Source organism: Pipistrellus kuhlii, unplaced genomic scaffold (genome assembly GCF_014108245.1).
Source record: "Pipistrellus kuhlii isolate mPipKuh1 unplaced genomic scaffold, mPipKuh1.p scaffold_m20_p_2, whole genome shotgun sequence".
Taxonomy (NCBI): Eukaryota; Metazoa; Chordata; class Mammalia; order Chiroptera; family Vespertilionidae; genus Pipistrellus; species Pipistrellus kuhlii.
The window spans coordinates 118309372-118324217 of NW_023425515.1; the positions used below are offsets into that span (position 1 = coordinate 118309372).

The 14846-nt window shown below is 39.9% G+C and overlaps 1 protein-coding gene across 1 annotated transcript; it reads left to right on the forward strand.

Moving 5' to 3' along the window:
* The first annotated feature begins 826 nt into the window (after positions 1–826).
* RNF182 (ring finger protein 182) lies at positions 827–13390 on the forward strand. The gene is made up of 3 exons (XM_036446811.2): positions 827–929; positions 6021–6169; positions 11795–13390. The coding sequence occupies exon 3, from the start codon at positions 12005–12007 to the stop codon at positions 12743–12745; it is 741 nt and encodes a 246-aa protein (XP_036302704.1). The 5' UTR covers positions 827–929; positions 6021–6169; positions 11795–12004; the 3' UTR covers positions 12746–13390.
* The last annotated feature ends 1456 nt before the right edge of the window (positions 13391–14846 follow it).

Genomic DNA, 14846 nt, shown 5'->3' on the forward strand with positions numbered 1-14846 from the left:
TATTCCGTGCTGGCTTATGATAGATGCTTGTGCTACGTGGTCAACAACAATGTATCAGTGGCTCTTATAATTTATATTCAAGTAGTAGAAATTGAAAACAGACAAATTAATTAGTTAAACTGCAGGTGGAAGTTTGTTGAAGAAAGTAAAAGGGATCTGTAATCTATATTAATAAAGGGAAAATATGCTAATTAGATCAGATAGACCTGACAAAGCCATGGTGGCAGAGGCAGTTAGGAGCGATCAGGCAGGCAGGCAGAGCAGTTGGTAGTGATCATGCTGGCAGGGGAGAGCAGTTAGGGGCGATCAGGCCAGCAGACAGAGGCAATTAGAGGTGATCAAGCAGGCAGGCAGGCAGAGGGGTTAGGGGAGATCAGGCAGTAAGGTAACAAGCAAACAATCTAAACTTATAAGACTTCTAAATTAGCTGTTAGTGCTCCATAGAGGTAGAATAAGCATGGAAAAAAATATTTCCCTTTCAGTTCATCAAGCAGTGGAGATTATTACATTTTTCAAAATTAATAGGTTATGCTTAATTTGATATGGGCTCAATCAGTAGATAGAAAACATGCATAACTTTTGATTACTGTGTTCAATACATATTATTATATCTGCTACCAGTTTACAATGCTGAAGTACTTAAAAATATCAATGGGTACATTCTTATTAAATTTCTAATAGCATCCATAAAGTGCTTATTTATACAAAATATATCTATTTATATTATTTCATTGAATCCTCACAATAACCTTGTGAGGCAGGTGTTATTTCTTTGTTCAAGGTTACATAACCATTGATACCAGAGCCAGGCCCCAGATCTAGGTCTCTGATCCCATGTGCTTCCATTCAGACTGTCTGCAAGTGAAGGCCATGCTCCTGGCCGCACATTCTGGCTCTTGAGTTTGGAGAAGTGGGTGACTGTACACAGGGTGAAGAGTAAGTGGTTTTTCTCTTTCCTTGCTGGATACTGATTGGTTTAAAACTGCTGGCAAAAGATGCATGATAATCCCTCCTCCTCATGTAAATAGTGGCCTCTCATCCAAGATTAGTAGCCTAGAATTCTAGACTAATAACTTGGCTGTATTCTAAAAAATGGCTGTGATACCCCATCATATTACATTATTTGGTCTTGGAGGAGTGGTAAAGTAAGAGTTTTAATTTAAAAAAAAATGTTTTTTTGATTTTTTACAGAGAGGAAGGGAGAGAGATAGGGAGCTAGAAACATCGATGAGAGAGAAACATCGACCAGCTGCCTCTTGCACACCCGCTACCGGGAATGTGCCCGCAACCTACGTACATGACCTTGACCGGAATGGAACCTGGGACCCCTCAGTCCGCAGAGGGACGCTCTACCACTGAGCCAAACCGGCTTCGGCAAGAGTTTTAATTTTTGAGGGAAGTTTTCTGGAAGGTGCTCAGTGTGCTGCCAAGCAACCATTAAGGATTATGGGTTTTGCAAGTTAAATTCATTTGAATCAGCTGTTGACAGTTTAAGAATCAGTGCTTGCAACTATTGAACCTATTATTGTAGGGTTTTGTACTTTAGAGCCTTTTACACCAAGAGGATTGTTTTCAGTGAAAAGGCATAGAAAAAGCTTAATTCTGAGACTATCACACTATACAGTAGTTCCAATATTGTTAATGCTCCGTAAGGGAGAACAATGGTAATTGGGACTGAGACCAGCATGCTCTTGGTGATTAGTAGTTATTAACAGTATTGTAAATCTTTCACACCCTAACTGGAAGCCAACTTACAAATGTCTAGATGGGAAGGTGCTTTTATTGAGGGTTATGCCACATGTATGGTTTAAGCTTACTGGGACTGAAGTTTCACGAAGGCTATGATATGGAGCTTAGGGTTTTGTGGACGAGAGACAGCGAGTGCATGTCATTTATCAACAGTTGAGCTTAAAAATCAGTGTTCTGCCTTGATTATTCACAGAGAAGAATGATGCTGCAAGTGCCAGGATCTCTCATATATTTTGAGAAATAGAGTTATTAGTCAAAGAATTTGAGACATCTTAAAAACTGATGATCAAGAAATGAAAATGTTGGAGGAGTGATGTTCCATTTTGCACAAAAAGAAATTCCAGAGAGAAGCAAGTCTTCAGCACCATTTCATCGTTGGGGAGGCTAGCCTGGGCTTCTTCACAGGGGTTCCAAGAGGGCAGGAGCAGAAGCTGTGGGGTATCCTGTGGGGAGGGTTTTGAACTCTCTCAAAGTCACTTCAACTCTAAACATATCACAAGGCCAGCTGAGATTTAAAAAAATATATATTTTTATTGATTTCAGAGAGGAAGAAAGAGGGAGAGAGAGATGGAAACATCCATGATGAGAGAGAATCATGGATTGGGTGCCTCCTGCAAGTACCCCACTGGGGATCGAGCCCACAACTCAGGCATGTGCCCTTGACCGGAACCCTTCAGTTCACAGGCTGATGCTCTATCCTCTGAGCCAGGCGTCTTCAAACTACGGCCCGCGGGCCACATGCGGCCCGCAGAGGAGTCTGATCCGGCCCGCCAGGTTTTTTGGGCAGTGAGCGCAGCCGAGGTGTTACAGTAGGAATTAGTAGTTCATATAGTCCGGCCCTCCAGCTCTCTGAGGGACCGTGATCTGGCCCCCACTTTAAAAAGTTTGAGGACCCCTGCCTGAGCCAAATCCACCAGGACCCAGCTGAGATTTAAGGGTGGGGGAAGCAGGTTCCTCCACCTGTGCATGGGATGAATAGGCTATGCAGGACTGTGGAGAATGATTGCAGTCATGTTTGCAAACAATCTCCTCTACGTGATGGGAAGAGCAGAGGACAGCTCGTAAAATAGGCCACTGATAAATTTAAAATGGAAATAGAAGAGTTGAATCATGAAAGCTGGGGAAGGAGACTCAGTCTGTTTTACAAAGTATACATGAATGTTTTGAAATAGAAACATATGAAGGATTCTTATATAATGGCTTTTTGATATAACTTCATAGGTGCAAAGCCAATGAATAGTCAATTTTGGGGGAAATGTTTGCAATACAGAGGACAAAGTTTGATATCTGTAATGACAAAGAATATTTAAAAATTTCTAGAAAGGGCCAACAACCCAAGAGAAAAATAAGAAAAAATATGAACCCGTAGTTCAGAGAAGAACAAATGCAGAAGACCAACAAATAAGACACTCAGACTCAGATGATGATATATCTGTTGCTGTTAGGGGGAAATAGTATACACATTACATGTTGCAATATGTGCTATAGTCTGTTGGGAAGCAATCCAGCAACAAATGTCAGAAATAATATCTGTCACTGAAACCGGTTTGGCTCAGTAGATAGAGCATCAGCCTGCGGACGGAAAGGTCCCTGGTTCGATTCCGGACAAGGGCATGTACCTGGGTTGCAGGCACATCCCCAGTAGGGGGTGTGCAAGAGGCAGCTGATCGATGATTCTCTCTCATCGATGTTTCTAACTCTCTATCCCTCTCCTTTCCTCTCTGTAAAAAATTAATAAAATATATTAAAAAAAAAGAAATAATATCTGTATCACCCAGGAATTCCATTCATTGTTCTCTTAAAGAAATCACCTGTATGTAAGGATATGTATTATAATGTTATGTTCTGCCATAATGTGTAGGGGGGAAATTGAGATAAAAAAATGTTTAACAGGAATGGTTGGCTGTATCACAGTGTATCCAAATGGTGGAATATTACACAACCATTTAGAAAGGAATTTAGGGCCCTATCAGTTGAACTGAAAATTTTTCATGAGCCATTATTGAACGAGAAAACTGAGTATGATATATTATACTATAGTAGTAGTTAGGAAAGAGCAATAGGAAAAAGTGTGCTTGTATGTGTCTTTACAATTAGGTGTACATGGAAATATATATGGAAGAAAATATACCAGGTAGTTAATATGGGTTACTGGGGGGAAGGTGAGGGGAGCAGGAAGTGGCTTTCAGAATGCTAAGGGTTGAGGAAAGTGAAGAGGGGAAATTAACAAAATTTAAAAAAAAATACACAAAGAGACACAATAAACACAGCCTGTATAATGACTTTTCTATATTTATATATACTTGTATAAGTTTGTGGGTATATGAGTGCAGCACACACATGCAAATGAAAATTTAAAAGTAAAGAATTCTTGTTGGCTCTGGGTTGTTTTATTCAATCATTTATAATTTCTGTAGCACTACTGAGGAACCTTGATCTAAAATTCTCAAAATGGTAATTGTATCATGGCTCCGTGTTGTAAGTAGCAGAAATCAAACCACAAAGTAGCATGAGCAAAAAGGGAGATTTGTTGGCCCACGGGAGCCTACACATGCAATTAGGTCCAGAAACCCATTCAGGGTCTGTCTTTGCCAGTCTGTTTCTCTGCAAATCAAATAGGAAGTGCTATGCATGTAAGGTAGTGAAAATCGTCATTTGTATAATAATAGTTTATGTTGATTTATGAAAATTATGATGGGTAGTTATCCTTTTGTATATTCTTGCTCCAGATGATTTGTGATAGGATTAAAATGAATAATAAGGAATACTAGCTTCATATATTTGATGTATTTTTCTAGTTAAAACAAATCTTTTGTATTTATGTTTTCCCATCTTTGAGATGGAATTGACATATAACCCTATGTAAGTTTAAGGTAATATTATGATTTGATACATGTGTATATTGCAAAATGATCACCACCATAAGATTAGATAAAACACTCATTATTACATATTTTAATTCTGAGGCAGTGTTCATAGGCAGATTCTTTCCTTTTGCCTGTGAGACATACTTTCAGCAGTTGTTTTTATCCTGGGGTGCTCCACACTTGCTTATCTTTAAGGATTTAATGTATTTTAACATTGATTTACTATAAAGTCTGAATATTTAGGTGATATATAAATGATTAACATTTCAATTTTGTGGGGAAAAAATTAAGAAGCTTACACATCACAGAGGAAAAAATAATAAGTTGGTCCAAATATCCATTGGCAAACTGGGCTACCTAATAGCTGAAGTATTTAGCCACACATTTTTTTTCAAACTTGTTGCTGGGGAAAATAACACTTGTGGAGAGCGGCTACAGTGTTTGGACAGGTTCAAGCCTGGGTCTAATGAGAGGGCACAATCCTCTCGTGGCAAAGCCACATGCAAGTCCCAGCACAATTATAGCCCAAGGCTATACTTGTAAGCTTGACCTTATGGTCCAAACTTGTAGCTCCAGTGGCTGAGTGATAGAGGCTGTGGGAGGTGCAGCAAGTAAACAAAGCTTGATCAGGTGCATGTAATTGAGTTTTATCGAAATCTTCAAGAATGTGGTAAACATCTGGACCACACCCTTACTTTGCCTCCTGGAATCTGGCTATGAAATGAAGACTCGGCTTATAGGCTGTGGCACTGTCTCTCCATCAGAGAGGGCAGTGTCCCACCATGACCCAGCTTTCTTCTCTTGTCTATCTTTTCTTAATCCTTCACCACCCCCTCTCAGGCTCACTGAACCTTGCTGAGCAGGCACAGCACAAACACTAGTACAGAACATTACACTGCCTGGTGGAGAAGCACACCATGAACATGCAGCACCACCAAGCCAGGAGCTGGAGCCTCTCGCCCCTAGGCAGTTCCATGCTCTTGGCCCACATACAGTCCCCTCAGAGGCATCTGCTACCTTGACTTTTGTGCTGATCACTTCCTGACTCTTCTTTTTAGTCTACCATTTAAACTTGCATGCTGACTACAGCTTAGTTTTGCCTGTTTTTATTTTTGTAGAAATGAAATATAGTATGTGCTTCTTTCACTCAACATCATCTTTGTTGTGCACAGTTAGGGAGCGAAGGTAGGATGGGAACAGGCTGGACTGCATGTCTTTCAGAGGACTAATAACAACTCTAATTGATCACAGCCCTATAACGTTATAGAGTGTAGGCTTTTATTTGCGTTTTTTGAGGGACTTTAGAGTCCTAACGAGATAGATGAAGTATTTGTTGAGAACTCTAGCCGTTGGTACCCCACCTCCCCAGGAAGGATGATCACCAGGTTGTTTTATGCATTCCAGGAAGAACACTGTGCTGGCTGCACTTCCAGTGATGCCACCAATGCTCATGGCTCCCTCCAGCTCTGCCCAGAAGTGCCTCTTGGAGGCGGGAATCAATGGAGTTTGTCAAGCTGATGCATGGGTTTGCTAGAATTGGCCTTAGAATTAAAGTAGGCCTCTTTTTTTTATTGTATATTTGAACACTTGGCATTTTTTTTTGTGTGTGTGTGCTACCAGGAAGCCTCCCCCCCCCTTATACTTTTTAATATATATGAACATTATGATTATTTAACACTATATATTAACATATTCAAAGGTCTGATAGAGTGTTCTGTGAAGAAGGAAAACTTTTTCACAGAAGCTTTTCAAGCTTTTCACTGTTTCAAGTAATAGTTCAGTATTGTCCAAGCAAATGATTTATATTTACTGGAATATAAACTGGAAATTGTGGCCGACCCAACATAAAACATTCCTGCCACTCTTCTCATGGTTGGAAGCTTGGCACAGGGAGTATTAATGTGCCCCCTGACAACACAGTGTATTCTCACATACTTTTTAAAATTCTCATTGTTCCAGTTTTGTTGAGATGTAGTTGACATAAGCACTATGTAAGTTTAAGGTGTGAAGCATAATGACTTTAGGAAGAAAGGAAGAAAATGTTTTTCCTTGTGATGAGAATTTGTAGGATTTACTCTCTTAGCAACTTGCAGATATGTCATACAGCAGTGTTAACTATAGGCATCAGGTTGTACATCACATCCCTAGTACTTATCTATATATATAAAAGGCTAATAAGCAGAGTGTCCCCTCTGGAGTTTGACCAGGAGAATGAGTTCAGTTTGCTCGCTATGACGTGCGCTGATCACCAGGGGCCGGTGTGGACCATGGTGGGCAATCAGTGGTGGTGGCAGGGTGCTGAGGGAGTGAAGGAAGGAGGAGACTGGGGGGTTAGGGGGAGCGGAAAACCACTTTGTGGTGGTGCATGGGTGGTGAGGGAAGACACAGCCAGCCAGGCCTAGGGACCATATCCAGGCACAAATTTTGTGCCCCCAGCCTCTAGTTTATCTTATAAGTGGAAGTTTGTACCTTTGACCACCTTCATCCAATTCCCTGTCCTTTCACCCCCTACTTATGATAACCACAAATCTAACCTTTAGATCTTTTTTTTTATTTTATTTATTTATTTTTTTTTATGTGTGAGTGTTTTATTTTTATTTATTTGTATGTATTTTTAGATTTCACATGCAAGATCATATATATGCCCAGCTGGCGTGGCTCAGTGGTTGAGCATCAACCTATGAACCTGGAGGTCACAGTTCAGTTCCTGGTAAGGGCACATGCCTAGGTTGTGGGCTTGATCCCCAGTTGGGGGCATGCAGGAGGCAGCTGATCAATGATTCTCTCTCATCATTGATGTTTCTATCTCCCTCTCCCTTTCTCTTTGAAATCAATAAAAAAGAAAAAAGATCACATTTATGTCTGTCTTATTTTATTTTAGCATAATGCCTTAAAAGTCTGTACATGTTGCAGAAAATGACAGGATTTCTCTTTTATGACTGAATAATATTCCATTGTGTGTATGTATGAGTGTGCATTATATACATCTGTATCCATTCATCCATCAATGGGCACTGAGGTGATTTCCATGTCTTGGCTATTGTAAGCAATGCTGCTGTGAACCCTGGAGTGAATGTATCTCTTTTGATACTGTGTTTTCATTTCCTTTGGATATATTCTCAGAGGTGGGATTGCTGTATTATGATAGTTCTATTTTTAATTTCTTTAGGAACTTCCATTAGTGGCTGCACCAATTTACAACCCCACCAATAGTGCACAAGGGTTCCCTTTTCTCCACACCTCACCAGCTTTTTTATCTCTTATATTTTTAATCATAGCTACTCTAATAGGCATGAGGTGATATCACATTATGGTTTTGATTTGCATTTTATGATTAGTGATGGTGAGAAACTTTTCATGTATGTGTTGACCATTCATAAATCTTCTTTGGAAAAATGTCTGTTCAGGACATTTGCCCATTTTAAAATGGAATTATTATTATTAGTAGAGGCCTGGTGCATGAAATTAGTGCATTCGGGAGCAGGGGTTCCTCAGCCTTGCCTGTTCCCTCTCAGAGTGTGGGAGCCCCCTGATTGATCTCCCCAAAGAAGTAGGCTCTGCCCACCCAGCTGGGGCTCCTTGATGGATTGCTCCAAAGAGGTAGGCTGGAGCCAAGGGACTCCATGCTGGGGGAACCCTGGCCTCACCACACAGAGGCAGAGCTGCTAGTACCCGCTTCCATGGCTCTGCATGGAACTGGGGCCGCCAGGACCCACCTCCAAGGTTCTGTGTGCACACAGCCCCACCCACCCATACACGCCCTCTGTGCACACAGCTTCCTGGTGATGGATTGTGATGGTGTGAGGACATCACAGCATGATGGTGTGAGGGCGTGATGACCATTTGCATTTTAGCTCTTTATTATATAGGATTATTGCTATTGAGTTGATGAATTCTTTATATATTTTGAATATTAACCCCTGATCAGGTATATGACTTACAAATATTTTTTTCCAATGCCGTAAGTTATTTTTTTTTATTTTGTTGGTCATTTCTTTGCTGTGCAGAAGCTTTTCAGTTTGATAGACTACCACTTGTTTACTTTTGGTTTTGTTGTTCATGCTTGAGGTGTCATATTAAAAAATTCATTGCAAGATCCAAGCCAAGAAGCATTTTTTTCTGTGTTTTCTCTTGGGAGTCTTACATTTAAGTCTTTAATCCATTTCAAGCTAATTTTTGTGAGTGGTGTAAGATAGGTTCTAATTTTATTACACAAAAGCCTTTAGTTGTGTTTCTCTGTATGTATACTCCGACTTTCTGTGCTTTTAGATGTAATTTTGCTTATTTATCCCCATTGAATATTTTGCTCTCTTTTTTTCTGATGTCATTATGTTTGTGTTTACATAGTTTTTTCTTTTCTTTTTTCACACAACTTCACACACAGCAGTCCTTTTGATGGCAATAGAGGCAATCACTGCTATTACTATCCATTTCATTGTGCCCGTGATTCAGAGGGTGCAAGGAGAATGTAGCAGGTTCAGTTTGGATGGGCCTTTGTCTGTGTGGCTACCAGGAAGACAGAATGAATGGGAGCTGTTCAGTAAGTAAACCACCTGCCCTGGACGAAGGGCCATTCTGATGGCAGCTAACACCCAGGGTGAAAGAGCACCTTCTCATCTCTGGCTGTCATCCAGGAGTTGTTGATCCCACAGGAGAATAAAAAGTCACTTGTTAGTACTGTGGGAAAGAATGTTTTGTGGTGATTTGGGCACATGTATTCTGAACAGGATCAGGATCAGAAATGAAGAAAATATCTAGGATACACAGATATCCTAGGAGTTATGCTTGTGTCTATATGTCCTTTTTGTGCGTAAGAGAGGATACATAGTAACTAGCTTAGGGTAGTGATTATGAAATTCATGCATTCGTACACACACACACACACACACACACACACACATACTAGAGGCCCAGTGCACGAAATTTGTGCATTGGTAGGGTCCTTCCTCCCTTCCCCGGCTGGCCCCAACCCCTGATCGAACTCCTGGTCCAGGGGACAATTTACATTCTATCCTTTTATTATATAGGACAGTAAACTTTATTAAAAAAAAATCCTACCTATATTTTTTTGGTTGATGTTAGGTTCTATTTATTGATTGACTTTCTTTTCCCATCAAGAATATCTTGCTACTAATATCCATTATATTATACATTCTTGTATTATATGCTCAATTAAAAAATTAAAGTCACGAGTAAAAAGAGAGATAATATGTATTCATATACCAATTATTCATGATTTTAGGAATTATCCAAGTTTAGTTACCAACTATCTCTCTCTTTTTTTTTAAAATGTTTTATTGATTTTTTACAGAGAGGAAGGGAGAGGGAGAGAGAGTTAGAAACATCGATGAGAGAGAAACATCAATCAGCTGCTTCCTGCACATCCCCAACTGGGAATGCGCCTGCAACCAAGGTACATGCCCTTGACCGAATCAAACCTGGGACCCTTGAGTCCGCAGGCTGACACTCTATCCATTGAGCCAAACCAGTTAGGGCCTCTTCTCTTTTTGTAAAATTTTTTTTGTTAATCCTCACCTGAAGATATTTTTTAAATTAATTTTAAGAGAGAGGGGAAGGGAATGGGGAGACAGTGAAGAAACATTGATGTAAGAGAGACACATCAATTGGTTGCCTTCCGCACATGCCTGATTGGGACCAGGGATTGAGCCCACATCAGAGGTACTTGCTCTTGACCAAAATCACACCCTTCAGTCTGCGGGCCGAAGCATTAACCATTGAGAAAACCGGCCAGGGCCTGCTTCTTCTCTTTTAGGGAACTTTAAATTCTAGCATAGTTGCTCTCAACTTCTCAGGACTGTTATGGCAGCCTTTTGCTATTATTGCTTGTGGGGAGGGGGATGTTCAGAAATTCAATACATTATTATATTTTCTAAGTAAAACATAATTTAAGACAAACCTACTACCAAATTCATATATATTAAAGCAAAATAAAATTTACTTGGGCATTTTTCATATAGCTTCTCCCTTCTATTAGTACTAATAATTAAGAACTAACTGTGCACATGAAATCAACCTTCAGCCATTTGTCCAAAGTCAGTAATAGCAACTATAGGCTGACAGTAAGGACAGTTGATATTTTGCTTTCTGCTCACTATAGAAAAAGAGTTTACATAAACTAAGGTGTGCAGGTGGGTACCTTGAGTGCTTCTTTGTAGCCATGCAGGTGTGATTCTTCATCTTTGCAGATATGGCTGTACATGGTTATCGTGTTTACTCGTGTTTCTTGAGAATTAGGCGTGGCCTATTTATAGTGCTTATGTCTGATGTCATGGCTTCACTCTTCCTTGAGTTCATGTGTATGAACAACTATGGCTTTTAAGACTAGAACTGAAATAGAGAGGTTTAAATTGAATAGTAAAATGGTGAAGGCTATAGCAGATTTCTTTTCACTGGGAAGGTGAGAGCAATCTTACTGTATTTAAATATGCTGTCATCTCTATCAGAGTACTTTCTGAAAACACATGTGAAGCATTTATCCTGAAGGTTTCTCTTCTTTTGTGTGTTCCTAAGTACTATTGAGGGTATTTAGACAACTGGTATTTACACCAAGGACATTTTGAATTAGTTTGTAGTGAATTGAATTTGATGACAAGTGTATCTATTTCCGATGTGTATCTATTTCTCATTATATTTTCGAAGAGGCCAGGATTTGTTATAGGTTCCAGAAAGAAAATCACTACCTAGTTATACTCACAGTGCTCTGGTGTGTATTTTACGCCACTAAGATTCTTAATTCCTTTTTTTTTTTTTTTTTTTTTTTTTTTTTTTTTTTTTTTTTTTTTTTTTAAACTTTGAATATGTTTTTATTGATTCAGAAAGGAAAGGAGAGGGAGAGAGAGATAGGAACATCAATGATGAGAATCACTGATTGGCTGCCTTCTTGGGGATCGAGCCCACAACCCAGGAATATACCCTGACCAGGAATAAAACCATGACCTCTTGGTTTATAGGTTGACACTCAACCACTGAGTCATGCTGGCCAGCCCTTAATTCCTTCTTTATGTTTATATTTGGGGATTAAAAACGCTGAGTACGGAGATAACACGTTTCTATCCTGGAGGCAGAAATGTGTGAAAAGATGAAAGGGTTTTAACCTTTTTAAGTTTATTGCTCCAAGAGAATCCTCTCTATATTAGAATCTCTTTTTTCCTTTGCAGACCCCTCATGTGGCCTTTTCAGATATGCATTTGAGACAGAGTTCTGTGTAGAGGCTGAAATGTCTGGAAGAATTCTTGTTTCTGTCACTACTTTTCCTGCCTTTTTGCAACTCTGCCTGATTTCAATGATGTGATATTTAGAGGGACACCTTCACCGAAGTCGTTCTCCAAAAAGACACATCTGGCCAAAGATTGTCTATATAATCCACAATGGCCAGTCAGCCACCAGAAGACGCTGCAGAGTCTCAGGTCTCCGACGAACTTGAGTGTAAGATCTGCTATAATCGATACAATCTGAAACAGAGGAAACCCAAAGTGCTGGAATGTTGTCACAGGGTTTGTGCCAAATGCCTCTACAAGATCATAGATTTTGGGGACTCCCCCCAAGGTGTCATCGTCTGTCCCTTCTGTAGGTTTGAGACATGCCTGCCAGATGATGAAGTTAGTAGCCTGCCCGATGACAACAACATCCTCATAAACTTGACTTGTGGGGGCAAAGGCAAGAAGTGCCTGCCAGAAAACGCCACCGAGCTGCTGCTGACCCCCAAGAGGCTGGCCTCTCTCGTCAGTCCTTCTCACACTTCCTCCAACTGCCTGGTTATAACCATCATGGAGGTGCAGAGAGAGAGCTCCCCATCTCTCAGCTCCACTCCTGTGGTAGAATTTTATAGGCCTACAAGTTTTGACCCTGTTACCACCGTGTCACACAACTGGACTGTGTGGAACTGTACCTCCCTGCTGTTTCAGACATCCATCCGGGTGTTGGTTTGGTTGCTAGGTTTGCTCTACTTCAGCTCCTTACCCTTAGGGATCTACCTGCTGGTCTCTAAGAAGGTCGCCCTTGGGATCATCTTTGTTAGCCTTGTCCCTTCGAGCCTGGTTATTCTGATGGTGTATGGTTTTTGCCAGTGTGTGTGTCATGAATTTCTAGACTGTACATTACCTTCTTAATTGATATGCAAACTAAGAAATTGGACACACATTGCTATGTTTCAAGTTAGGTAATTTATCACAGATTTTATATTCTCTATGTTTAGACATATTGGCCATATGTCTGTGGTCCATTTTTCCATCAAATGTTGACACAGTTGGTTTTCATGCGTGCTGAAAGTACAAATGTTTATTTCTATTTAGGTGTTAGCAGAGAAGCAAAAATATGTAAGCTAAGCCTTCATGGAGCTCTTTCCATGAGTCTTCCCAGAGAAAGGTCAGGATTTCACTCAGTCATTCTAGGTGGACCCTGAGGAGGTGGGTAGAAGTATTAGCCTGCAGTAGAATCTTCATGGAAAATTAGGAATGACCTGATTCCTCTTCTCATCATCGTTGATAATCTACCAGTGTACCGGTTAATAATGAAGATTTTGTAATCAAAGAAAACACGATAATTTCAAGAGAAATATCAAAAGTGCTTTATTCAAAGTAATGTCCATCACTAGCTACACATTTCCCCCATGTTTCAGGAAATTTGTGGACCCCGTCCCAACAGAACTTGTCTTGTTTTGAGGCAAACCATTTACTTTTCCACTTCTTTGTATGTTTTGAAGTGTTGCTCAGAAAGTGAGTGTGCCATCGACTGGAACAAGTGGTAATCTCAAGGAGCAAGGTCTGGTGAATATAGTGGGATGGGTTAATACTTCCCAGGCAAGATCTTTAATGTGTCTTTAATTGGTTTTTAAGTGTGTGCTGGTGCGTTATCATGAAGCAAAATTACTTTGCTGTGTTTCTGGCACATTCTGGTTGTTTCATGATCAAAGTGTGGTTCAAATTGATTATTTGTTGTTGGTAGTGATCAGTATTAACAGTTTCACCTGGTTTTAGAAGTTCATGATACACCACACTTTCCTGATCCCACCAAATGCAGAGCATTGTTTTCTTTCCAAAGCGATTTGGCCTTTTAGTTGATGCTGATGGTTGACCTGGATCAACCTATGCTTTTGGGCATTTGTGATTCTCAAAATAAGCCAATTTTTCATTGCCAGTCACAATTCGATGCAAAAAGGACTTTTTTCATGCCATTGAAGCAACATTTTACTAATGATTTTTCGGTTTTCCATTTGTCTTTTGTTCAGTTGATGTGGCACCCATTTTCTTTTCTTTGAAGTCTTCCCATTGCTAATAAATGATCAGAAATTGTTTGGTGAGCAACATTTAATCTTTCTGCAAGTTGTTTTTGAGTTTGACACACATCTTCATCCAATAATACTTGTAATTGTTGGTCTTCAAACTTTTCGGTTGATCTGGACGTTTTTTGTCTTTCACATCGAAATCATCACCTGTAAAGCATTTAAACCAGCATTCACAAGTATCTTGAAATGAAGCATGTTCACCACAAGCTTCCCGAAGTATTCAGCAGCACTTCTCTTCAAAATAAAGTAATAAATTAAAACTTCCTGCAAATGCTCTTTCTTTGGCATGAAATTTGACATCTTTAAGTGTAAAAATATCTATGATGTTAACACCTTCAGAAAATTTGACATATGAAGTTTTGAAGCTTGTTGTCAATGCAATAAACATACATATCAAATTGCATCTATATCAACATATGGGTAAGTCCATCTATTGAAAAAACTACATTATTAACTGGTACACCCGGTCTGATGCAGGGTGAACATGAGAGGAGAGCTGTTCCAAGACTTCCACTTGGAAAGGGAGCACTCCCCCATGGCTCTGTTGTTGGGGCTCCCCCTCTTTGTTCCTCCCCTCAGCTGTCTGTCTTAGAAGGAATGCTGCTCTGTGTGGGCTGCTGCTTGACTTGAGGTGCTTATTTCCTTTGCACGTGCTCCTTTGTCAAGAGGAAACTGAGCCGCATTCTCTTGTATAGTTTTAATTAAATATCTGTGTGCCACAATATACTAATGAAAATTAAAAACATTAAGCCATTTGCATGAAAGGAAACTTCATGACAGTATGGCCACTTATCTTCGAGACACAGCCTTTTCCCATTTTTATTTCCTCTCTCCTCTCCTCTCTGAAATTCTCACAGAGCAGTTATAGTTCATGAAAACCTTCATTTGCATCTTTCCTTAAAACGTTTCAGTTTAGTTTTTTTTCT